The sequence below is a fragment of the Dreissena polymorpha genome, chromosome 2 (assembly GCF_020536995.1).
Source record: "Dreissena polymorpha isolate Duluth1 chromosome 2, UMN_Dpol_1.0, whole genome shotgun sequence".
NCBI classification, from domain to species: Eukaryota; Metazoa; Mollusca; class Bivalvia; order Myida; family Dreissenidae; genus Dreissena; species Dreissena polymorpha.
In genome coordinates, this window is record NC_068356.1 from 80,832,654 (window position 1) to 80,859,758 (window position 27,105).

At 38.8% G+C, this 27,105-nt stretch overlaps 1 protein-coding gene and 1 long non-coding RNA gene across 2 annotated transcripts in view; both read left to right on the forward strand.

Moving 5' to 3' along the window:
* LOC127867768 (sortilin-related receptor-like) overlaps positions 1-27,105 on the forward strand; it is a 150,764-nt gene that overhangs the window by 97,152 nt on the left and 26,507 nt on the right. The window contains exons 33-38 of the mRNA XM_052409153.1: positions 1,148-1,249; positions 7,345-7,448; positions 11,777-11,975; positions 14,926-15,020; positions 23,991-24,165; positions 25,656-25,768. Coding sequence (XP_052265113.1) covers positions 1,148-1,249; positions 7,345-7,448; positions 11,777-11,975; positions 14,926-15,020; positions 23,991-24,165; positions 25,656-25,768 — 788 coding nt within the window. The remainder of the gene's footprint in view (positions 1-1,147; positions 1,250-7,344; positions 7,449-11,776; positions 11,976-14,925; positions 15,021-23,990; positions 24,166-25,655; positions 25,769-27,105) is intronic.
* On the forward strand, positions 5,475-5,891 carry LOC127867769 (uncharacterized). The gene is made up of 3 exons (XR_008043651.1): positions 5,475-5,556; positions 5,700-5,795; positions 5,843-5,891. It is a non-coding gene; the product is annotated as an uncharacterized LOC127867769 (long non-coding RNA).

Genomic DNA, 27,105 nt, shown 5'->3' on the forward strand with positions numbered 1-27,105 from the left:
ACATGCTGTAAATTTGTCAAAGATCATGCAATTTGAAAGAATCTGACCACAAAGTTTGCCATAAACAGCTCGTTTGTGACCTAAGCAGAGCTTTGAGACAAAAGTTGAATGTGGGAGCAATAGTGCCCTATGAATAGATAAAAAGATAATGTGTAAAGTTTACAAAAATATGACAAGAAAAAATGGTTGAACTGTTTTTATGTGTATTATATTATAACCTCACTTTGGAAATGTGAATACTTCTTTTTTAAACATAATTTTAGCCAAATGCGCTTTTTATTACTTTACAAATTGTCAGAAATGGTATTTTTTCAATGGAATGGGTAGAAGCAAGAGCATTTTCTGTTTAATATGGTCCTATTGAAGTATGTTAATTTTAGTAATTGGCAATAAATAGTTGACATTAAATTAATTTAATGAAAGTATTTTTTCTGGACCAATATAATGTCAATCATGCAGTCATTGTTCAGATTTTGTTGTGTAATGAAAGCAAACAAATATTTCACAAACAATCTAAAATATAGCCCAGATTTCACCACAATGGTCCCAAAAGCACCCTGCCAAACCTGTCATCCCTTTACAATTTACGGACAGAAACCCTGATTACATGTCTACTCTTAAACAGGTTTATTTTGATTGCTTGTATAGTGAGTTATCATTTGTCAATACTTATGGCAAACCAAGCATAAAAGTTCTTTTTTAGTCTCGAACTGATGGACAACTCAAAATATTGATCAATTATTCTTCTTAAATTTTGTAGTGTTTAAACCTTGTTCTGGAAAAATTGGGCTTAAGGCATTTGTGTATAGTTTGGACGAAATTTTCAGCCTTAACTGGATTTTTTAAGAAGTGACTTCCTTTAAAAGAAAAATTCCATAAAAGAAGAAAGTGTCAACCCAGTTTAGCCTGTGAGAACTGCAAACCCTAATCTGAGACAACATATTATGCACATGCATTAAGCCCCATTTTCCTGTGGCAAGGAAAATTTCTATTGGTTTAATATATGAGATTAAGTTTTAAGATTTATCTCATCCATGCTCGTAGTTGTGGGGTCTGACACTAGCCAATTAGTTTGCTTGTGATATATGTCATGCATGTCCTCTGCAATGATACCAAGTCTGTACACATGCTCTGTTGCTGCTTTTAGTTACTCACCTGTGTCCAGGCACTGACTACAACATCATCATATCAGCCAACAGCAAGCAATTTGGCCAGGGGCCACTAAACTCTGTGGAGGCAAAAACAACAGGTATACTTCCTTGCTCCTGTCTTATCAAAGATCATAAGACAGGTTTTAAGTTGTGACCAAAGTCTTAGATGGATAAAATAGTCATTTTTAGCTTGACTATTCACTGAGCAGTCCAAGCTATTCTACCAGTGCCCCAGATTATTATTTTGAAAATAGGGTTTTCACCCATTGATTTTGAAAAATAGGATGATTTCATTCTTGAAGTACGGTGAATCGAGTTATAAAAATGCGTACCGTAAAATCATTGCAGCTTTACTTCTGTTGAAGCTGCACACTTGTAGTGATTCAGTCAAACTGTAAACTATCATAATTTACTTTAATAAACTGACATTTCATAATATCTTTAACCCTTGAAACTTTCAATAATTTAAACTTAAAAAAAAATCAATAACACAAATGATCTGGCACTTATTGGCTCTTGCTTTCTTGGTTCAAAAAAGTTTGCGATCGACTGATATTTTGGCGCAACAATAGCCTAAGTCTTTCGATCACTCTTGGACATGATTAGCTCGGCTGTTTTCGGAGAAAACTCAAGGTATTGTCATAGCCAGCTCGTCGTTAGCCGTCCACTGGTGTCGTGCTAAAACTACGACATTTTGCTCTTAAAACAAAGTGCTTCCACCTAGAACTTTGAAACTTCATATGTAGACGCACCCTGATGAGTTCCACACGCCACACCAATTTTGGGGTCACTAGGTCAAAGGTCAAGGTCACTGTGACTGATAAAAAAAAATCTGACGAGCTTTCATTTATTCTAAAGTGCACCCGCAGCCGAGCGTTGGCACCCGTTATGCAGTGCTCTTGTTATTCAAATCGTAATAGAAACTAAAAGTACAGACGCTTTACAAATACATGCACAATGAACGACGGATTAAGTCAGATTGAAAATGACGTATACACTTAATTATCCGATATTGTTTTGGCGTTGTCCGTCCGTGCGTCTTTCCGTCCGTCCGGAGCCATATCTTGGAAGTGCTTTGGCGGATTTCATTGAAACTTGGTATGAGTTTAATATGGATAACAGCATGATGCACACCAAATGCATTGTACACCCTCTGTTAATAACGGAGTTATGGCCCTTTGTATCTTGAGAAATGCTTTTTTGAGTGTCAAATATAACATTTTGTGTCCAGAAGCATATTGGTGAGTGATATCAATTCAATGAATTTGCTTGTTTAACTATGAAATCTAGTCGGCAGAGCGTTGAATAACTTTGACTATTTTCCTGCTTTGTCATCCAGGAGATTGCTGAATGAAAGTGTCACCGCGTTACGATAATAATTCCAAAGAAAAAATACTGAAAATTAGCAAAGCATTTGATTGAAGCTATTGTACCGTACGTATCAAATTTCATGAATTTGTGTAAACGTCAAATTAGTTGCGTTTCAATACGCATGATATTGTATTTCTTTGCGTTTTTAAACATTTTTATAGGGTGAAAAACGCAGATAGGGAGCTTATCTGGGGCACTGTATTCTACTCACCCAAATGTCAGCAATCCCATCTGTGTAATGTTCTGGTTAAGGTATACATGCAACTTTTGCTTCTGTGGCAGCTAATCAATTGAAACTTCCCAGCCATGTGTTAGGGGTCATTGGGTGAGATCTGGGACCAAGTTCCCTTACACTGATCTTCAATTAAGCAGAATTATCCCAATGCTTTTTACTCACCTGTCATAAAGTGACATGGTGAGCTTATGTGACCGTGTGATGTCCAACGTCCTTATGTGCGTGTTTGCGTGCGTGTGTCCGTCAACAATTTGCTTGTGTAGACAGTAGAGGTCACAGTTTTCATCCAATCTCTATGAAATTTGGTCAGAATGTTTATCATGATACAATCTGGGTGGGATTGTATTTGGGTCATCTGGGGTCAAAAACTAGGTCACTAGGTCAAAAACTAGGTCACATAATAGGTCAAATAATAGAAAAACATTGTGTAGTGATAGAGGTCGCAGTTTTAATCCAATCTTTATGAAATTTGGTCAGAATGTTTATCTTGATAAAATCTGGGTTGGCATTGTATTTGGGTCATCTGGGGTCAAAGACTAGGTCACTAGGTCAAATAATTGAAAAATCATCAACAATTTGTTTGTGTAGACAGTAGAGGTCACAGATTTCATCCAATGTTTATGAAATTTGGTCAGAATGTTTATTTTGATGCAATCTTGGTTGGGATTGTATTTGGGTCATCTGGGTTCAAAAACAAGTTCACTAGGTCAAAAACTAGGTCAAATAATAGAAAAACCTTGTGTAGACAATAGAGGTCGCAGTTTTCATCCAATCTTATGAAATTTGTTCAGAATGTTTATGTTGATGAAATCTGGCTTGGGAATGTATTTGGGTCATCTGGGGTCAAAAACTAGGTCACGAGGTCAAAAACTAGGTCAAATAATAGAAAAACCTTGTGTAGACAATAGAGGTCGCAGTTTTCGTCCAATCTTTATGAAATTTGGTCAGAATGTTTATCTTGATGAAATCTGGGTTGGGATTGTATTTGGGTCATCTGAGGTAAAAAACTAGGTCACTAGGACAAATAATAGAAAAACCGTCAACAATTTGTTTGTGTAGACAGTAGAGGTCACAGTTTTCATCCAATCTTTATGAAATTTGGCCAGAATGTTTATCTTGATACAATCTGGGTTGGGATTGTATTTGGGCCATCTGGGGGTCAAAAACTAGGTCACTAGGTCAAAAACTAGGTCACTAGGTGAAATAATAGAAAAACCTTGTATAGAAAATAGAGGTTGCAGTTTTCATCCAATCTTTATGAAATTTGGTCAGAATGTTTATCTTGATGAAATCTGGGTTGGGATTGTATTTGGGTCATCTTGGGTCAAAAACTAGGTCACTAGGTCAAATAATAGAGAAACCTTGTGTAGACAAAAGATGTCACAGTTTTTATCCAATCTTCATGAAATTTGGTTAGAATGTTTGTCTTGATGAAATCTGGGTTGGGATTGTATTTTGGTCATCTTGGGTCAAAAACCATTTAACTAGGTCAAAAAATAGAAAAACCTTGTGTAGACAATAGAGGTCACAGTTTTCATCCAATCTTTATAATATTTGATCAGAATGTTTATCTTGATGAAATCTGTGTTCGGATTGTATTTGGGTCATCTCGGGTCAAAAACTAGGGTCAATAGGTCAAATATTAGAAAAACCTTGTGTAGACACAGTTTTCATCCAATCTTTATGAAATTTGGTCAGAATGTTTATCTTGATGAAAACTGGGTTGGGAATGTATTTGGTTAGTCAGGTGAGCAATTCAGGGCCATCATTGCCCTCTTGTTCTTAGAAATTTGGTAAAGGTAAATGTGCAGCATGTACATATTGCTATATTTGCTTCAGATAATTAAATAAAACATTTCATACGTGTTCACAGTCTTTATAAACATTATTTGACCAAGACCTTTTTGTGACCAGCTTTTTAGTGAGAAGATGCCCCTTTTTGTTTATAGAAAATTCAGATTATGGTTTACATGCAAGATGACATTTATTTTAACATTTGCATGTAACAATTGCATATCTTAACTTAAAGTGATAGCCAATGGACAAGTAAATTTTTATTTTTAAGGAATGAAATATGTACACATAATTTTTGCTTAAACAAGGCAATCGTAAATTTCTGTTTACAATTAACCAGCCTGTCACAGACGATACTTAAATAAACATGGTCTATAAATTTAATCTAAATGAAACATGCATAATAAATTATATCAAAATGGAACATTGTTTGATAATTTGTCAAAATTGTCAAAGCTGTCTATGACTCAGGAAATAGATAGCACATAAATAGTAACCCCATTAGAATGTCAAACACTATAGCTGTATGCCATTTTTCACACCTTCATTTGCATCAAAGATATGTCATCATGCTTTAGCTGTCAAATGCTCCCAGTACAGGTTAGCCTATAATCTATAGCAATTGATCAATAAATCAAACAGCCTGATCGGCACCACCATTTTTGCATTTTCTGGAAACAAACTGCACAGGCTAATATGGGACAACACTTCACACACATGCATTAAGCCCAGTTTTCTCAGGACCTTTCTCATGTTCTATGACAGGTCTTCAGATTGTTGCCCCACTGTAACCTTTCTCATGTTCTATGACAGGTCTTCAGATTGCTGCCCCACTGTAACCTTTCTCATGTTCTATGACAGGTCTTCAGATTGCTGCCCCACTGTAACCTTTCTCATCTTCTATGACAGGTCTTCAGATTATTGCCCCACTGTAACCTTTCTCATGTTCTATGACAGGTCTTCAGATTGTTGCCCCACTGTAACCTTTCTCATGTTCTATGACAGGTCTGCTGATTGTTGCCCCACTGTAACCTTTCTCATGTTCTTTGACAGGTCTTCAGATTGCTGCCCCACTGTTACCTTTATCATGTTTGTGACAGGTCTGCTGATTGCTGCCCCACTGTAAACTTTATCATGTTCTATGACAGGTCTTCAGATTGCTGCCCCACTGTAACCTTTCTCATGTTCTATGACAGGTCTGCTGATTGTTGCCCCACTGTAACCTTTCTCATGTTCTATGACAGGTCTTCAGATTGCTGCCCCACTGTAACCTTTATCATGTTTGTGACAGGTCTGCTGATTGCTGCCCCACTGTAAACTTTATCATGTTCTATGACAGGTCTTCAGATTGCTGCCCCACTGTAACCTTTCTCATGTTCTATGACAGGTCTTCAGATTGCTGCCCCACTGTAATCTTTCTCATGTCCTATGACAGGTCTGCAGATTGCTGCCCCACAGTAACCTTTCTCATGTTCTATGCCAGGCAGGGCTCAACATTAACAGTTGTCCTATTGCCCCTGGCAAGTAAAAGTTGGGTCCGGGCAAGTTATTTTATAATCTAGTTGTCCGCCCAGGCAAGTGCAAAAAAGAACAAAAAGCATTCAATTAAGACTTTAATTATACTTAAATTGCTGTAATCATTTTGTTAAATGTGCAAAAATAAAAAAGGTTTTAAGGTGTATCATTTTGATCTTTATTAACAAATACGAGGTTTACAGTTAATGTGATAATTCATGTTTAGGCAAGTGGTATTACATTCAGGGCAAGTAGATTGTCTAAGTACTTACCCAGCAGGGCAAGTTGGTTTTTAGATTAATGTTGAGCCCTGGACAGGTCTTCAGATTGTTGCCCCACTGTAACCTTTCTCATGTTCTATGACAGGTCTTCAGATTGCTGCCCCACTGTAACCTTTCTCATCTTCTATGACAGGTCTTCAGATTGCTGCCCCACTGTAACCTTTCTCATGTTCTATGACAGGTCTGCTGATTGTTGCCCCAATGTAACCTTTCTCATGTTCTATGACAGGTCCTCAGATTGCTGCCCCACTGTTACCTTTCTCATGTTCTATGACAGGTCTTCAGATTGCTGCCCCACTGTAACCTTTCTCATGTTCTATGACAGGTCTTCAGATTGTTGCCCCACTGTAACCTTTCTCATGTTCTATGACAGGTCTTCAGATTGCTACCCCACTGTAACCTTTCTCATGTTCTTTGACAGGTCTTCAGATTGTTGCCCCACTGTAACCTTTCTCATGTTCTATGACAGGTCTTCAGATTGCTGCCCAACTGTAACCTTTCTCATGTTCTATGACAGGTCTTCAGATTGTTGTCCCACTGTAACCTTTCTCATGTTCTATGACAGGTCTTCAGATTGCTGCCCCACTGTAACCTTTCTCATGTTCTATGACAGGTCTGCTGATTGTTGCCCCACTGTAACCTTTCTCATGTTCTATGACAGGTCTTCAGATTGCTGCCCCACTGTAACCTTTCTCATGTTCTATGACAGGTCTTCAGATTGCTGCCCCACTGTAACCTTTCTCATGTTCTATGACAGGTCTGCTGATTGTTGCCCCAATGTAACCTTTCTCATGTTCTATGACAGGTCTGCTGATTGCTGCCCCACTGTAACCTTTCTCATGTTCTTTGACAGGTCTTCAGATTGCTGCCCCACTGTAACCTTTCTCATGTTCTATGATAGGTCTGCTGATTGTTGCTGGACTGTAACCTTTTTCATCTTCTATGACAGGTCTGCTGATATTAGCCCCACTGTTACCTTTCTCATGTTCTATGACAGGTCTGCTGATGGCTCCCCTGGGCCCAGTGATGGGTAGATTGGTGGACGACCCAACCAGCATCAGCCTCAACTGGAGCATTCCTGCAGGCTTGCCTATCACACAGGTACATCTCACAATACTCATGTCAGTCCACCGGTCAGTTTGTATGGCCCTCTGTCAAAAACTTATATGGCTATTTGATACAGGATTTTAACATAAAATTTCATGTGTGTACAGATAGCAATGAGGAGGATTGCAACACATTTTACATGTTATTTTCAATGTTAATTTGATTAATAAAAAAACATCTGTGTTTAATTGTCTTCTGTGAGCGCATTAAGTGTAGAAATAAGTGAAAAAAGGCACAACCCTTCAAATAACCTTTTCTTTAAGCTCCGCACCAATCAATAAACAAACTTAATTTGGGGAAGGACATCAATTTAACAAATTTGCTAACAAGATAAATGTGAATATTTCCCAGATTAAAACAGTGAGTTCATTTAAGTTGGTTATAGTTGCAAAAGTCATTAATGTCATTCAGGCAGGTTTTGTAGCAGCACAAATGTATTTATTACCATTGCAAGTAAGTATTTAACAACTACATATGATTTAGTAGTTTAACACCCCAGCTATACTGATAGCATCAAGTTGTTTCCCTGACCCTTGGCATGTCTGTGTTTATGTACTTTAAGAGATTTTTGGCATCTCCATGTCTTGGTCATAACTTTGTCATACTTTTAAGAATGATAGCATTTCTGTTTGGGTTTTATTGTTTAAAAAAAACTAGTGCACTTAACCTTTTTCTGTTCCAACAATCATCACGTTTAGAGAAATCCAGTCTAGTACCAAAAATGGCTTTGAACAAAAGGATCACCTCTTTTATATCTTAAAAAGTTATCCACTCGATATCTTTTGTATAACTCAAGTCATATTATTACGAATAATGCTGCATACTGATTACTGACATGATATATTACTCACAAAGCAAATTATCTGGCCCTGATTTCTCAAATTATTAGCTCACCTGAGCGATAGCTCGGGGTGAGCTATTGTGATCACTCAGCGTCCGGCGTCCGTCCGTCCGTCTGTCTGTCTGTAAACAATTTGTAAACATCTTCTTCTACTAAACCATTGAGCCAATTTCAACTAAATTTCATGTGGAGCATCCCTAGGTCATGGGACAAAAGAATTGTTAAAAAAAAAATGATCACATAACCAAGATGGCCGCCATGACCATATATGGTAAAAACCTTAAAAAATCTTCTTGTCAGAAACCGCTCATCAGATTTTCAAAAAATTTCACAGGGATGACCTTTGAAGGCTCCCCTGAAAAAGTTGTTCAAATAAATTTGATTCGTCAAAAAACATGGCCGCAGGAGCTCGTTGAACTTTGCATGTTTATTCGTTTTTGCCTATTTTGTGAAAACTTTCAAAAATCTTCCACATTTTTTGTCCGATCCTTTCCAAATTTGCACAGTGTCTTTATATCAATGAGGACACGAACCCTACAAAAAATGAGCATTATTGGTCCATGAAGTACAGAATTACCTCCCCTTGAATTGAGAAAATGGTGTTTATGCAATAAAGTCCAAATTTTTCATCCAATTCTTTCCAAACTTGTTTATATATCAGATTAAAGAGAATAAAATTGTCTTTATTATGGTTTTTCTTTCATGGAAATCCATAAAGGATAAGTGTTATTAATCGTTGCTTGATTAATGAACAATGCGAATTATTGGTATTGATTTTTTTCCTGACATGCCTCCCAGATATTAACCGCTTTCAGCTGTAGACTGTGCATCAATACATCGCCGTGTTATTGACCTGAAAAATTCATACGCAGTCGGCATTAACACCTGTCATCGAGACAAATTACTGATGTGAAAACAAATTGTACATCGTAGAGGATTGAATAAACAATTACATCTGATTAAAGATTAAAGATTGCTGCCGATTTAAATCAATTTGAGTACTTTTTGCGTATATTTGATGCCAAATGAGAAGCTGTGTTTAGACTTAAGTTGAGAAAAATGGCAACGAGATACTTGCCTGTTGGTAGCTAAAGAAACTTCAGCGTACAGTTTATAATGGGTGGCCATTCCCCGCTGTAGTCTACGGGCGGGTAGTGAACTGGTTTAGAAAAGTGGAAGCTTGTGGAAAAGCGGTTTGAGAAGTTTGTAAGAAAACCCTGAATTATCAGTCTTGTGGGAAGAAGGCATTGCGTCTCCATGCAGAGGGCCCTTATCACATAAAGAATATAAGAACCATCAAGACCAACCAGGTAGGGTTTTTATTTTTTTAAACTAACACCCCGAATTTGGTCGTATTTTCTGTTGCTAAAGTTTACTGTTTAGGTTGTTTTGCATCAAAAATCGGCAAGATAGATCTAGCAAATTTGCCAATTTTTTTTTATTAATAACGTATGATTCATTGATTGTGAGCTTTTAAAACATTTTGACCTTTGAATAAAGCATAAATCAGGAAAAGAATTTTAACAGTAATTGAAATTACGATCAAATACGCCATTTTTGCTGACTGGGACAGGTCTTTTTTAGTTAAATAAAATGTTTTATTGTCCCCAACATATGAGCCCAGCAGCAAGAAATGTTGTTTTTTCACTTTTTGTAAAACAAATATGGGCAACCTACCGTAATCCAAATTTGCCGACACCTTAATTCGACGATGTTCTATTTTTATCGATTAAATGGATGATTATTGTCTTGGAATCATTTCAAAGTAATACAGCCGAGTTTAAAATTATTATTTTGTGCTATTAAACATTCATTATTTCTTAAATTATTTGCTAAATATTGCTTCATGTAACCGTTACATCGTCAAATTTGGGTCACACCAGGATACAATTATTTAGCATTCAAACAACGATTGGGATAAAAACTAGGGGAACCCATGCTGAAATTTTAAATTTTAACTGTTTAGCAGAAGCCACCATACCCAATTTTCTTAGGTGTATGTGGAGGCTTCTGGCAGCATGATTCTGTGAATATAAATGGTGACATTTGATTCTGCATTAATTAAACATGTATTATTGACTTTTTTAAAGTATGTGTGAAAAATATAATTTGTAACCACTGTTACAGGTTTTATCTGGTTCTTCAAAAGCAACACCTGCAGTCGAGTCCATGCCAGACAGAGGGTGCATGTGAATGAATTGCCTTTTTACTAACTTTGTGTTCTTTATCAAATACATGAAGTTTTTTAAATATATGTGTATGTTGTATTTTTAAGAAAATAGAATCACCAGAACAGGTACAGGCACCCTTTAAATGTGTTGAATCCAGGAGCTTCTGGGGGCCTCTGGCCCCCTTGTCCCCTGGACCCACCGAGGGCCCTGCGGCCCCCTGGCCCCCAGCTTTAAGTTCAGGATTTTCAAAATATCCAACTTTGACCCCTGCAAATGATTTGCTAAAACTTTGGCTACAGTTTCTAAAATTTGGCTACACAAAATTCCATTTGGCTAAAATGTTGGCCACAGAAATTTTTGGGCAAGAGGAGCCCTGTTTGGATTGTATTTGGGTCATCTGGGGTCAGCAACTAGGTGCTAGGTCAAATAATAGAAAAACCTTGTGTAGACTATAGAGGTCACAGTTTTCATCAGATTTTTATTGAAATATAGTCAGAATGTTTGTCTTGTTAAAATCTGGATTGGGATTGACTTTGGGTCATCTAGGGTCAAAAACTAGGTCAGATAAAAAAAAAAAACAACTTTTGTAGACAGTAGAGGTCACAGTTTTCATTAAATTTTTATGAAATTTTGCCAGAATATTAATCTTGATGAAATCTGGGTTGGGATTGTATTAGGGTCATCTGGGGTCAAAAACTAGGTCAAATCATAGAAAAACTTTGTGAAGACAATAGAGGTCATAGTTTTCATATGATCTTATTGAAATATGGTCAGAATGTTTATCTTGATAATATCTGATTTTGGATCGTATATGGGTCATCTGGGGTCAAAAATTAGGTCACCGGGCAAATTCTAGTAAAACCTTGTGTAGATGAAAGAGGTCACAGTTTTCATCACGTCTTAATGAAATTTTGTCAGAATGTATTAATTAATGAAATTTGGCTTGGGATTGTATATGGGTCTAATAAAATTTAAGTTCATGAAGCAAGGTTAGTCAGGTGAGCGATTCAGGGGCATCATGGCCCTCTTGTATTAAAGTATATGTTAACACAATAAGCTAATTTAGTAAAGCTGACTTTTTTTATAACTTTCAATGAATTGTAAAGAGTTATCATTGTAAAATTATAGCAAGCTTTAACAAATGTATAAGGTAAATAACATAACTTCAATTTTGTTCAACCTAGCAACTCAAAATTAATGTTACAAATCAGTGATATAAGCTTCTCAAGCCAGTCATTCTGGAAACAGACTCTAAAATAATCAAGAAATGGGGACCATGTGATTTCACCACTAAACCCTGGATGTTTCAGAACTTCACAGTGTTCTACCATTATGAGAGCCGCTACCTGGAGACCCACAACCTGAGAGGGTTGGCTAATAGGGTCTATGTCACAAAGAACTCCACGATCATAAGTAATCTGACAGCTTGTGACGTGTACTTCTTCCGTGTGGCTGTCACCAACCAAGATTGCAGCCTTTCAGAAATAGTGGCACTCCAGACTGGCTCAGGTGAGGGGAGGGACCAGCTTAGCTCTTTCATTCATCCGCAGTCAAATTTTGTATTTGAACCTTGCACTGAGAAAATGGGGTTTAATGCATGTGCATCAAGTGTTGTCCCTGATAAACTTGTGCAGTCCGCACAGACTGATCAGTGATGACACTGTCTGCTTTAAGTGTCGTTTTCTTTTCAAGGAAGTCTATTCTGAGTTAAAATCCAGTTAATGTGGAAAGTGCATTGCTGATTAGCCTGTGCAAACTGCACAGGCTAATCTGGGTTGACACTTTTTTATGCTGTAGGGTGTCATAAAGCTGTCCTGTCTGTCTGTTAGTCGGTTTCAACTTTTTACCTGAACAGATATTGATCTGATGTTTGGTGTGTGAGTCTTCTGACTTGACGAACGGAAGAGGTTTTAGTTACGTTCTGGTCCATTGATTTTTTTGCGAATTGTGGGCCTTTGACATAGAAATTTGTGCTATTATAACTGTTTTCCGGAGTTGTTTTACAAAACCATTTATTATATTTAGCTGATTTTGATATCTAAGTCTTCCTACATGACTTACAGATGAAGTGTGAGTTTCGTTCTGGTCCATTGATTTTTGGCGAAGTTATTGGCCTTTGACTTAGAAATTGTCTCAATGATAGCCATTTTTTGGAGGGTTTTGCAAAAAACTTTCAGACATTTAGCTGATTTTTGGTATGTGAGTCTACCTACATGACTTACAGATGAAGTGTGAGTTTAATTCAGGTCCATTGATTGTTGATGAGGTTACAGGCCTTGGACTTTAAATTTAATCAATGATAGCCATTTTCCTGATTTTTTTTAGCTGGGCTGTTTTTGGAGAAAACCCGAGGTATTGTCATAGCCAGCTCGTAGTCCGCCTTCGACGTCCGACGTCCGACGTCCGCGTCGTGCTTAAACCTTTACATTTTGTTAAGCTTTTGAATATTGGCTCTAAAATCAAAGTGCTTCAACCTACAACTTTGAAACTTCACATGTAGATGCACCTTGATGAGTTCTACATGCCACACCCATTTTGGGGTCACGAGGTCAAAGGTCAATGTCACTGACATCTTTAAAAAAAAAAAAAATCTGAAGAGCTTTCATTTATTAAAAAATGCACGTGCAGCCGAGCGTTTGCACCCGTTATGTGGTGCTCTTGTTTTACAAAAAACTTTCATAAGTTTGCTGATTTTTGGTATCTGAGTCTACCTACATGATTTACAGACAAAGTGTGAGTTTCGAAAACTAAGTGGTGTTGAATATAATTCAAATGGGGATGAAACTTGAGTTCATATTACTGTGCAAAATTATGAATTTATTGAACTTGAGAGTTTAAATCCATGCTCCACGTATTTGAAAACCATTTTCTATGCACATATATTTAGTGCCTTAAGCTTATTTTATTTGCTTATGTTGATAAGTTTGTCAGTTAGTCTTTCTGTCAGTCCTCATGTGCTGTTTGAAGTTTGTGGACTATATATCTTCCACATTTAATTATAAATGCACAATTTAACATTATGAATTATAGATGTTCGTGCACATTTGCCGAAAGCTTGATATAGCAGTCACAATTGCCAAGAATGTGTGCGTGCATGCATGCGTTACAACTTGTGCTCTTGTTGGGACTTTAACTTTGTCATCCATCATGCAATTCTAAAATAAATCACAAATGTCCACCATATGAACAAAATGTGACAGATATGCCACCAGTCTCCCTAGTTTATAGGTCATGGACACACTGAGATGTCAAAGATTTCATTTTGGCCATAAGAATAAGCTTGACCATACTGTAAGTTTGTCACTCATCTTGAAATGTTAATATTACTCTTCACAAATATTACTAAAAGCAGATTGTGTAGACTGTAACACTTGTTGCCCTTCCTTAAAGGTCAAGGCCACACTCATAGGTAAAAAATCAAATGTGTTTATACAATTTCTGTCCAGACTGTAACTTCTTTATTCTGCGTTCATTATAAAAATAAGTTACCACAATTGTTCACCAGGTGGAGATGGTGTTATGTGAAATTATTGTCTCCCTAGATCAAAAGATCAAGGTCGCAATTAGAGGTCAAAAGTCAAAACTGTTTCTTATAGTTCCACATTTGCCAAATTAAAGTTTTTCTAGACTGTTGTTCATAATTCACCATGCAGTTAAAAATATTTACCAAAAACATTCACCAGTCTGATGAGGCATGTCACCATTGCCAAAATCAATATAACAATTAAGGCCAAGGGTAAAACATCTGCTTACATGAAGCAGCATTTTTAGCTCACCTGAGCACAACGTGCTCATGGTGAGCTTTTGTGATCACTTTTTGTCTGTCGTGCGTCCTCCGTCATGCGCCGTCAATATTTGCCTTGTTAACTCTCTAGAGGCTACATTTATTGTCCAATCTTCATGAAATTTGGTCAGAAGATTAGTCCCAATGATATCTTGGATGAGTTAAAAAATGGTAACCTTTGCTTGAAAAACATGGCTGCCAAGGGGCTAGGCATTTTTCTTTATATGGCTATATATGGCTATAGTAAAATCTTGTTAACACTCTAGAGGCCACATTTACTGTCCGATCTTCATGAAACTTGGTCAGAAGATTCATCCCAATAATATCTTGGATGATTAAAAAATGATGCCGGTTGGTTGAAAAACATGGCCACCAGGGGGCGGGGCATTTTTCCTTATATGGCTATAGTAAAACCTTGTATACACTCCAGAGACCACATTTATTTTCCGATCTTTATGAAACTTTGTCAGAAGATTTGTCCCAATAATATCTTGTTATCTCAGGTGAGCGACTTTCGGCCTTTCAGGCCCCTTTTGTTTCTAGTTACAAGCATTATTTGCATTTGTCTTTACTGCTATATGTAATTGCCGAATATTTTGGCATTTTGCTGTGTAGAATGGTTGCAATATTGATGTTTTGCTAAACATTTTTTTGGATATTGATATTTTCTTTCAGTTGAAACCTCCGCTCCAAAGCATCTTAGCTTTATATTCATTAACAAGACAGCTGGCAGCCTGATATGGTCAACATGTGGAACTGAAATTCCAACTGTAAGTTAACCCTGTCACACTTAGAAACGTATTTTTACTCATTTGTAGTCTCTAAGAAAGTTTAATTGAATTAAAGACCTTTCTTACTAGATTCAAGTTTTAAAGGTTTTATTTCCAACCCTAAGATACTGATGAGCAGCAGCAGCAAACAGCATAAAACCTGAACGGACTGTGAGTTACTCGCAGGCTGTTCTGGTTTTATGCTGTTTGCACATAGACATTTTTACTTTGCCTCTGAGTGAGAAAGGGTTAATGAATGACTTTTTATTCAGTCAAAATATTATATGTATGGCATTTGTCACATGCAGTAGGAGTGTTCATTCTTAACATTGTTCAGTATCAATACTGCATCAATCTAAATCTATTTATTTGTGTCAATTTTGTTTGTAGCGGTATAGATCAACGTAAGTGTAAGCTATTTGGTAGCTGTATAGGGGTGGAAAGTTATAAAATAAATTATTATCGTATGAAACCAGATACGTCTTAGCCTTATATAACCTAATAGCATTAGTTTTTACCAAATTGTTTTTTAATATTTATTACCAATATTACACTTTTACTGCCAGTACCAGTGTGTGTGTGGGGGGGGGGGCTTATCTCTTTTGTGGTAAGAAGATTGGTTCATCCACTCATTTGTCAGTCCCAACCCTTGTCCAATCACACATATCCCATAAATTCAAGGATTTCAAGTATTGGACGCCAATTTTACCAAATATGAGGCAAGGTGTTGTGTCTGAGCAAAGTGGCTGCCTTCAATATCAATGTCATGATTTCTGGTAAAAGTTCAAGCACAGCACTATACAATTTTACACTAACTCAATTATTACATACTATTTTACTACCTATGATACTTAGAAAGGACAATAGGCTTAACTGCAGTCCAACTGTGTGTATATGTGTGTTTCCCTGTTTCCCTCCAAATCTGGATCCTGCAATTGATAAAAAAGTACTGAAGTTAGGTGGATGTAACTTCTTAATAGAGTGTCATGTTAAAAGCATGCTATTTCAGGTTGTTTTTTTTTATGAAATAAATTGTGGTTGCTGTGGTATGGAAATAATTGAAAACTTAAATCCGTTTCCTGCAATAAGTACAGAAGGACTTGGCTGATGAAACTTTTTATGTAGATAGAGGGCAATATGGGGAATGGGATTGTTATTTCAGTTTGTGGGGGCAGAAAAACATGGTGGTTTCTATGGTACAAAACTATGGTTACAGAAATAAAAATGTAAATCCTGTCCTTACTTTGAAAGCATAAACCCGGTACTGCTGTTTTTATTCCCCCGGTAGGGTGGCATATAGCAGTTTAACTGTCCGTCAGTCAGTGTGTCAGTCTGTCCGTCCGTCCGAAAACTTTAATGGCCATAACTTTTTCAATATTGAACATAGCAACTTGATATTTGGCATACATGTGCATCTCATGGAGGTGCACATTTTGAGTGGTGAAAGGTGAAGGTCAAGGTCATCCTTCAAGGTCAAATGTCAAATATATGGCGTCTGTCCGTCCCTCCCAAAACTTTAACATTGGCCATCACTTTTTCAATATTGAAGATAGCTACTTGATATTTGGCATGCATGTGTATCTCATTAAGCAGCACATTTTAATATTATAAATACGTTACCTGTTATCTCTAGCTACCCCTTTCCAAGGGAGTTATTTCATCCGGAAAATATTCAAGCGCTGGGAATCGTCCACCTCTATAAGAATCCAAATCAGGTTAAACATAGTACAATGCAACCTAACAGGAAATCAAGAACCACAACTCATCTTTCCTTTCCGGATAAAACCATGTGCACGCCTATTTTAGGCTCAGGACTTATGTGTTCTTTTCACTGTGTTTTTGGCGGAGTTTAAAAGGATAAAGTTTATTTATCTTTTATTTGTATCATTCGGTTTATATTTCTATACTTTTTGTTGCAGTAATTGTCATATTTCTGCTTTTGCTGGGTTTCTTTGTTTGCATCGTCGCTCATGTACATGACGTCATGAGCACGTGAACCACGAGGAATTCGTGCCTATTCCCCAATAAGTAATTGAGGTCAATTGGACAACGTTCTTTGTGTTTACATTTTGTGGTTTAACTTTTTATTTGAATTTATAATCATTAATTTGTCTTTTGTAGGTTCTTTCTGTTTCTTTTATTTCAGAATGAACTTACAGGATAGAGGTTCTTGTGGTCATATCAAAGCAAGGTGGGATTCCCACGATACTTGCTTGGCATGTACCGGTTGCACATTTAATAACAAATGTGCGGTTTGCGATTTGTGGGCTTACGACGTATGGACAAAAGCAGGTCGCCGGAGGACATCGATCAGCCGCAAACGCAACGAACCTCCATCCGACGTTGATTACCCGGTGACTCCACTGGTCAAGGATGACCAGCGGTTTTGTCAGTCACTGGGTACCGGGCAAGATGGTGTTGTTGTCAGTCGATCGTCATCAGATCTTATGACTCACACCATGCATACCGGCGACATTGATCATGGAACGACTGGATCAATGTCAGACCACATGGCAGCCGCCATTCTACTGTCTTTGTCCGGTGACGTAACCGGTCATGATATGACCGGCCGGTCACCGGTCATGTCACCGGTCCGGTCATGTCACCGGTCCGGTCACCGGTCCGGTCACCAGTCCGGTCACCGGTCCGGTCCGGTCATTGATCACCGGTCCGGTCCGGTCACCGGTCAACAGTCATCAGTTGGGCCTGCCACCGATAACACCAATCGCCGGTCAAGAAGAACTCGGTCTTCATCATTGGCGTATTCTTTTACATCCGATTCGTCGTCGAATACATCGTCTTCATCAAGGAGTGGACATCGGACACGCTCTTCTTCGTCGAGCAGTTATCAACGTCGCGGCGCTCATAAGCGATCATGTCGTCACTCACGGAGACGGTATTCCAAAAAAATCTCGATCTCATCGCAGCCGATCCACATCTAGACAGCGCAGCCGATCCAGATCTCGACATTGCAGGAAACGAGGACGTCGGCAACGTTCACGTAGACAGCATCGGACTTACCATACGTATAGTCGTTCACCATCGTGTTCCGTTATGGAATCGCATGTTTCCATGCCAAATGTGTCGGTTCCAATGTTGACTGCCACACGTATTGCATCTTCAGGAGCTCATCTCACTACTACGGCGTCAGTGTCAACACCACGGGTATCATCTACAGTATCTAGTCGTGTACCCCCTACAGCTACCCTGTCGAATCCTGATACACTATGGATACAGAATTCGGCGGGACATTTTGTACCGGTCAATGCTGATAATTTACCTTCTTCCGGTTTACATTATCAGTTTACTGACGTCGGGGATGATCATTCGCTGTTACCAGACAATTACAATCCGGTACAAGATATTCTCACTTCTGTTCCTGCTGATTCTATACAAACCGCTGGTGTTATAGAGAGTGAGGCTGATTCAGATGCAGAATCTAATGTTGAGACGGATCAATATTTAGCTCCGATTGGTCAGATCTATGAACTGATGTTTCGTACTCTTGGTGAAGATTACTGTCCAAGACCTGCTGAACTGTCTTCAAATGCGACGATTTCTGTGACAGAACAACTTTTTCGTACATTTGATCCCAACAGGGTTATTAAGTCGACGGCTCGTCCTGACCCACGACTTCCCATTGGTTCTACTGTTCTATCTGTTCTTCAATCATTGGAATCAGCTAATAAGACTATTCCAAAACGAGGAGAAACATGGAAAATTCCTAAGGAACTAGCTGATCCAAAACACCAGGAAGGTAGTAAAAGTTACAAACCTCCTGTACCACATGCAACATCTGGGTTGGATTTTTCAAAACTTCCGGTTCCAGATCCGGACATAAGCAAGCTATCTCTTGTAATGCCAAGTGGTTCCAATTCAGTTTCTGTTCCGTTTTCAATGTTGGAAACTTGGGAAATGAGGGAACGTAGATCATTAGGTTTGACTAACCAAATTGACTTCATGCTAGCGACAATTTTACAAATGGTGTGTGATTGGTCGGAATCTGTTCCGGAGGAACTCCGTGATTTGTTAATTCATCTCTCACGGACCACACTGGCCTTATCTCACACTTCTGCTTCTTCAATGTCCGAGATGCTAAGGATTCGTAGAGATCTTATCCTTACTTCTTTACCTAAAGATTTTCTGTTGGAACCTGGTATGAACTCGCTCAGAACAGCTCCTCTCACATCAGGGTTTCTTTTTGGTGGAAGGATACAAGAAGCAATCACAGCTGACAAGGATGACCAACTTCATGCTTCTTTAGCTAGAAACAACTCTGGACAACGCCAAGGGGTCTTTAAGCATCCTGCTTCTAGGCCACCAGCAGTTCCAGCATTCAAGACGGCTAAGAGAAATAACCTTTTCTCTAAAAAGCCTTCTTTTAATCCACGGTCAGGTCCTAATAGGCAGTCTTCCTATAACAGACCTTCTTTGTCACACAAGTCTTCTAATAAAGATTCTGGGAAAAAGGGCAAACCCAAGCCGGGACAGAGGAATTTCAATCCTTCTACCGGCAGGGGCGCACCTCCTGCTTATCAGCCCTAGGTCCCTTCCCTTTCTACCGCCACAACCTCCGATGCCGGAAATACCAGTCGGGGCCAGACTTTTCCACTTCTCAAATCGATGGTTTCAAATTACTTCAGACGCATGGGTTCATTCTCTTGTGACAAAAGGCCTGACTTTTCAATTCAAAAAAAGGCCTCCACTTTCTCGCGTCCCTATAGAGCTGGTATCTCGGCATCCACATATTCCAGAGTCCATTCTCGGGCTCTTGGAAAAACAGGCGGTAGAAAGGGTTCAAGATCCTTATTCTCCAGGATTTTACAGTCGTCTTTTTCTTGTTCAAAAGAAAAATGGTTCCTGGAGACCAGTAATAGATTTAAAAGTGTTCAACATGTATCTCCTCAAACCAACTTTCAAAATGGAGACTCCTTCTTTCATACGGGAATCCATCAAACCCCTGCACTGGGGGGTGTCTTTGGATCTGGAAGATGCTTACTTCCATGTTCCTATACATCCCAACTACCGAAAGTACTTGCGATTCGCCTTTCAAGGCCAAGTCTACCAGTTCAGGTCTATGCCTTTCGGGTTGGCGACAGCCCCACGAGTTTTTACCAAACTAATGTCGGCAGTCGGATCACACCTCAGAGTTCACGGGATTATTCTTCTTCAGTATTTCGACGACTGGCTCTTACACCAGCGCGATCGTCAATTGCTTCTGTACAACCTAGAATTCTCTTGGAAGGAGCTCCTTTCGTTAGGGCTCCTTCTCAATGCAGACAAATCAGACCTCATTCCTTCACAGGACTTTACGTTTGTGGGAATGAATTTCTTGACCCACATCAATCGGGTCAGAGTGTCTATTCAACGTATATCAGACCTTCTGATGAAGGTCAACTGGGTTTTGTCCCAATCTCATATAACAGCTCAAGAATTCCTCTCTCTCAACGGTATCCTGAGCTCAGTAGCAGACTTTGTGCAGTTGGGACGTCTCTTCCTACGTCCTCTTCAGCACTATCTCTCAGCTTGTTGGAAATGGTCTCCAGGCAATCTATTAACACAGATTCCAATCCTTCCCTCCTTAAGGTCTCATCTTCAGTGGTGGCTAGACGAGGAGACTCTGTTGGCAGGAGTACCCCTTCTTCCCCCGCAACCGTCACTATATCTAATAACGGATGCGAGCCAGGAAGGGTGGGGTGCTCACCTGGAACCTCTCAGTCTGATAATTTCAGGGTTGTGGTCTCATCAGGAATCTCACCTTCATATCAACAATCTAGAAATGCGAGCAGTATTTCTAGCTGTATCTCATTTCCAATCACATCTTCGAGACTCTTGTGTGATGGTGTCAACAGACAACACATCTGTGGTGGCTTACATCCAGGCACAGGGGGGAACACATTCTCAATCCCTGTATCTGGAAACCAGAAAATTACTTGTTCTTTGCAAAACACTCAACATTCATCTGCTGGCAAAATATATACCAGGTCGCCTCAACGCCCTGGCGGATGGTTTGTCTCGCAAACACCAGTTACTTCCATCGGAGTGGACACTTCATCAAGAAGTGACCAACCAGATCTTTTTCAAGTTCGGTTATCCCCTGGTCGATCTATTTGCAACCAGACACAATCACAGACTTCCTCTGTATGTGAGTCCAGTTTACGATCCAGCAGCGTGGGCAATCGACGCGCTTTCGTTTGCATGGGACCAACTGGACGCTTACGCCTATCCCCCACCCATTCTATTCCCCAAATATTGGGGAAAATCAGGGTGAGCTCTTGCAGGATACTCCTGATTGCCCCTTGGTGGCCTAGAAGATCTTGGTTCAACGATCTTCTCAGTCTCCTGTACGATTATCCCAGGAATCTTCCTCACAGGTCAGATCTTCTGTCTCAAAGCGGCAGACTACATGCGGACCCAAAAATGTTCCACTTAGACGTCTGGCCGTTATCAGGCAATCTTTGCAGAAGAAATGTTTTTCTGTCAGGGCTTCAACCCTCGTTGCTTCGGCAAGGAGAAAATCCACCAGAGCAGTCTATGATGCTCGTTGGAAACTCTTCTCCAATTGGTGTTTTCGAGGGAAAGTTAATCCCCTCAATCCCTCTGCTAGACGAATAGCGGATTTTCTCATTTATCGTTTTGATGATAAGAAACTTTCTCTTAGTTCCATCAAAGGATACAGATCTATGATTTCGCATACATTGGCTTTCACTAAGTCTTCACAAGTCTGTGCTGATCCAGCTATTTCAGAACTTGTTCGAGCTATGGAACTTAGTCGTCCTGTATCTCGTACACTTGCTCCTAAATGGGATTTAGCTTGTGTGCTTGGTTCCCTTATTAAGGCTCCCTATGAACCTCTTGATCAGGCTTCATTACAATTCCTAACATGGAAGACCGTTTTCCTTCTTACTATGGCTTCAGCCAAACGGAGAAGTGAAATTCATGCTCTTTCTATCGAGGATAGTCATCTTCGTTTTGACTCTTCTGATGGTTCTGTTACATTGTTGTGTCAGTCAGGATTCCTTGCTAAAAATCAACTCCCCTCTATGGCTTCCAAACCCTTCAAAGTTCCAAGTCTATCTAGAACTTGTGGACATGAAGATGATGATAGACTCCTTTGCCCGGTCAGGGCTTTGAAGTTCTACCTTAAAAAGGTAAAGTCTATTCGAGGTTCTCGCAAGAGACTTTTCATTCCATTAAAAGGGGGGGGGGCGATGTGTCTGCGGCTTCTATTTCTCGTTGGATAGCCTCGACTATAAGGAAAGCTTATTCTTCTCTTTCATCGAGGGATTTATCCCTGTTTAAGATAAGACCGCATGAATTAAGAGCTCTTTCGGCTTCGTGGGATTATATTAATCAGACCCCACTATCTGAAGTGCTTCAAGCTGCTTTCTGGAGGAATCCAACCACCTTCTCCTCTTTTTATCTTCGTTCTCTTGAGTGCCAACAAGACAATTTGTATAAGTTGGGTCCTCTTGTAGTGGCTCAAACTGTAGTTTCTTCTATGGCGTAAGTACACTGGTGCCATCCGAGAATTAAGTACTATACTGTACTAACAAAGATTATAAGAGGACTTGATTCTACTATCTCTGGCTGTAAACCCTCTATATGGGTTTTGCTGTGATGGGAAAAAATATGCGAACCTTCCCGCCGCAGCTGCAAAATCAGCTAGAGATAACAGGTAACGTATTTATGATATTAAAACAAATTTTCTTAAGTAAAATTCATTTTAATTATTAAATACTTACCTGTTATCGGTAAGTCCCACCTCCCACCCCGCTCATCGCCTTTTTATGTTTGCGTAAAGGAAAGATGAGTTGTGGTTCTTGATTTCCTGTTAGGTTGCATTGTACTATGTTTAACCTGATTTGGATTCTTATAGAGGTGGACGATTCCCAGCGCTTGAATATTTTCCGGATGAAATAACTCCCTTGGAAAGGGGTAGCTAGAGATAACAGGTAAGTATTTAATAATTAAAATGAATTTTACTTAAGAAAATTTGTTTTGAAAGGTGAAAGGTCAAGGTCAGCCTTCAAGGTCAAAGGTCAAATATATGGCATCTGTCCGTCCGTCCGAAAACTTAAACTTTTGCCATAACTTTTTTATGCCCTGAAGGGTGGCATATAGTTTTTGAACTGTCCGTCTGTCTGTTCGTCAGTCCGTCCGCTGTCTGAGAACTTTAACATTGCCCATGACTTTTGCAATATTGAAGATAGCAACTTGATATTTGTCATGCATGTCTATCTCATGGAGCTGCACATTTTGAGTGGTGAAAGGTTAACGTCGAGGTCATCCTTCAAGGTGAAAGGTCAAGGTCAAAGGTCAAATTTTGCAATATTGAAGATAGTAACTTGATATTTGGCATTCATGCATATCTCATGGAGCTGCACATTTTGAGTGGTGAAAGGTCAAGGTCATCCTTCAAGGTCACATTTTGTAATATTGAAGATATCAACTCGATATTTGGCATGCATGCGTATCACATGGAGCTGCACATTTTGAGTGGTGGAAGGTCAAAGTCAAGGTCATCCTTCAAGGTCAAGGTCAAAATTTTGCAATATTGAAGATAGCAACTTGATATTTGGCATGCATGTGTATTTCATGGAGCTGCATATTTTGAGTGGTGAAAGGTCAAGGTCATCCTTCAAGGTCAAAGGTCAAATTTTGCAATATTGAAGATAGCAACTTGATATTTGGCATGCATGCATATCTCATGGAGCTGCACATTTTGATTGGTGAAAGGACAAGGTCATCCGTCAAGGTCAAAGGTGAAATTTTGAAATATTGAAGATAGCAACTCCATATTTGGCATGCATGGGTATCTCATGGAGCTGCACATTTTGAGTGGTGAAAGGTCAAGGTCATCCTTCAAGGTCAAAGGTAAATTACATGGCTTCAAAGCGGCGCAGTAGGGGGCATTGTAAAGTAGTAGTGACATACTTGAACCTTTTTCTTGTTGTTTTTTTTTCACAGGGTTATTTATTGAAATTTGAAGAACTGGGAACAAACAACAATGGATGGCTACGAAATGCAAATTTCACTTCTTCTATGGATTTGAGTGGGCTCAAAAGAGGAGCCACCTACAATATCAGCGTGCAAAAATCCATCACTGACAGCGATTGGTCAGAACCATTCACTATCAAGATAGGTAGATATTAGATGTACATAAACATTAAATGAATCATCAGTCCAACAATCTGACTTGTAGAGTATATAGCATATACTTAACATATTTTTTGCTCTGACCCATTTATATTTCTGTGTAGTTTTTGTTTTTAAGTGTGAACTTGAATATCTAACATACTCCCAAAACTATTACTTGAAACTTAAAATTAATCTTTGGCATGTTTAAAATAAAGATTTTCTCCAGAAAAAGATTTTTCCATGACTATCATTTTCTTAAACGACTGCAACTTATAAGCATTATGTTCATATGGTGAGTTTTTGTGATCGCGTTTTGTCTGTAATTCATTGTGGGTTGTGTGTTGTCTGTCTTAAATGTTTGCCTTGATTACTCTTTAGAGGCCACATTAATTGTCTTATCTTAAAGAAGCTTCATCTTAATTTTCCTAATTTTAACTTGGTTGTGAAAACTTGAGGTAAAGCATTAGGTCACAATGTCAAATTGACAAAAAGTGGCGGGGGGTTTGCTGTATATGGCGGTAGTAAAACCTTATTTACAAATTAGAAGTCATATTTTGGGTCCAATTATGATCAGACTTGCTTAGAACATTTGTTTTGATGATACCTCTGATGACTTTGAAAATGAATCCAGTCTGTTGAAACTCCACTCTCTCAGAATAGTTGAGTTCCTTTTGGTATCAGGGGAGGGCTTTAGAGCCCACGGCTCTATTGTTGTTTAATGTTCATGATACTTGTTTAGAATATTTGAGCCGTGCTCTTTGAAAAGGGGGTTTAATGCATGTGCGTAAAGTGTCTTCCCTGATTAGCCTATGCAGTCTGCACAGGCTAATCAGGGACAACACTTTACGCTTTTGTGATACTTTCTGTGAAAAGAAAGTCTCTTCCTAGCAAAAATCCAGTTTGGTCGGAAAGTGTCATCCCTGATTAGCCTGTGCATACTGCACAGGCTAATCTGGGACTACACTTTACTCACATGCATTAAACCCCCTTTTCATGGAGCGTGGCCCTTTTGTTTTCATAATGTCTTTGCTGATTTTGAAAAAGTTTTGTTCCAATCAAAAATGACTTCTTTAAGTGGTGTGGCAGTTTTTCTTATATGGCTATATTTAGACAATACAGTTCAGGGCATTTAGGTTTGTTTGGGTCTTAGATGAGCAGCTTAGGTCTTTTTTTCATCTTTTTTGGCTGTTCTTTCTTGAAGAGCTGTACAGACTATTGGGCATTTATAAGCACCATGGCATATTAGTAATGGTGTTTTGTTGGTCTCTCTTATATAATTGTATTAACAATCGGGTATTTATAAATGGTGTAGGTTATCATCAAATGCTTGTGATGTTCTCTCCTATAGAGCAGTAGATAAGGGTCCCAGTTATAAACAACTGAATTCATGGTCTATGGTTTTCCTCTGTTTTCTCTTGTTAAGTCATATTGACGATGCAGCAGTTTTTAATGCCATAAAGTATTATCTATTTTATTTGCTGTGCTCTCTTGTAGATCCATATGGAAAACCCACAGATCTTCTGTTCACCCTCATGTCACTCACTAATGGCAGCGGTTTACTCAAGTGGTTGGAGCCAGAAGACATGCCCACGGAGAAATCATTTACTGTAAGATCCTGACTGAGATGCTTGTTATCCCCCGCCAGAGGCGGAGGGATATTGTTTTGGCGTTGTCCATCCGTCCGGCTGTCCGGCCGTCCGGCACTTTGTGTCCGGAGCCATATCTTGGAAGTGCTTTGGCAGATTTCATTGAAACTTTGTATGAGTATATATATGCATTAGAGGATGATGCACGTCAAATAGCATTGTACACCATCTGTTAAAAACAGAGTTATGGCCCTTTGTATCTTGAAAAAATGCTTTTTACTATAGGCACTTTTGTGTCCGGAGTCATATCTTGGAAGTGCTTTGGCGGATTTCATTGAAACTTGATATGAGTATATATATGCACAAGAGGATGATGCACCCCAAATGGCATTGTACAACATCTGTTAAAAACAGAGTTATGGCCCTTTGTATCTTGAAAAAATGCTTTTTACTATAGGCACTTTTGTGTCCGGAGCCATATCTTGGAAGTGCTTTGGCGGATTTCATTGAAACTTGATATGAGTATATATATGCATAAGAGGATGATGCACGCCAAATGGCATTGTATACCATCTGTTAAAAACAGAGTTATGGCCCTTTGTATCTTGAAAAAATGCTTTTTACTTTAGGCTCTTTTGTGTCCGGAGCCATATCTTGGAAGTGCTTTGGCGGATTTCATTGAAACTTGGTATGAGTATATATCCCCCGCCAGAGGCGGAGGGATATTGTTTTTGCGCTGTCCGTCCGTCACTTTTGTGTCCGGAGCCATATCTTGGAAGTGCTTTTGCGGATTTCATTGAAACTTGGTATGAGTATATTTATGGATAATAGGATGATGCACGCCAAATGGCATTGTACACCATCTTATAATAACAGAGTTATGGCCCTTTGTATCTTAAAAAATGCTTTTTTTAGTGTCAAATATAACACTTTTGTGTCCAGAAGTATATAGGTGGGGGATATCAATTCAACGAATTTGCTTGTTTAATAAAAAAAATTACATGCTTGTGGCAACAGAATAAAAAAAGTTATAGAGTGTTTGGATTTTTAAAAAACCAGGACACATTTAAGTGAAATGTTAATGTTGTAAAATGTTGGGAACTGTTTTGATCATTGGGGAAAAAAACATTTTAAAAGCTAGCCTGTAAAAAACTATGAATCTGAGCAAGCCTTCTCAAAACTACCCTGCATATAAGTCTGTATAGTTTGTAATGAGCCATGCTTTGTGAAAAAGGGGTTGAATGCATGTGCAATAAGTGTCATCCCAGATTAGCCTGTGCAGTCCACACAGGCTTATCAGGTATGACACTTTCTGCTTTTATGATATTTTTCGTTTAAAGAAAGTATCTTCTTAGCAA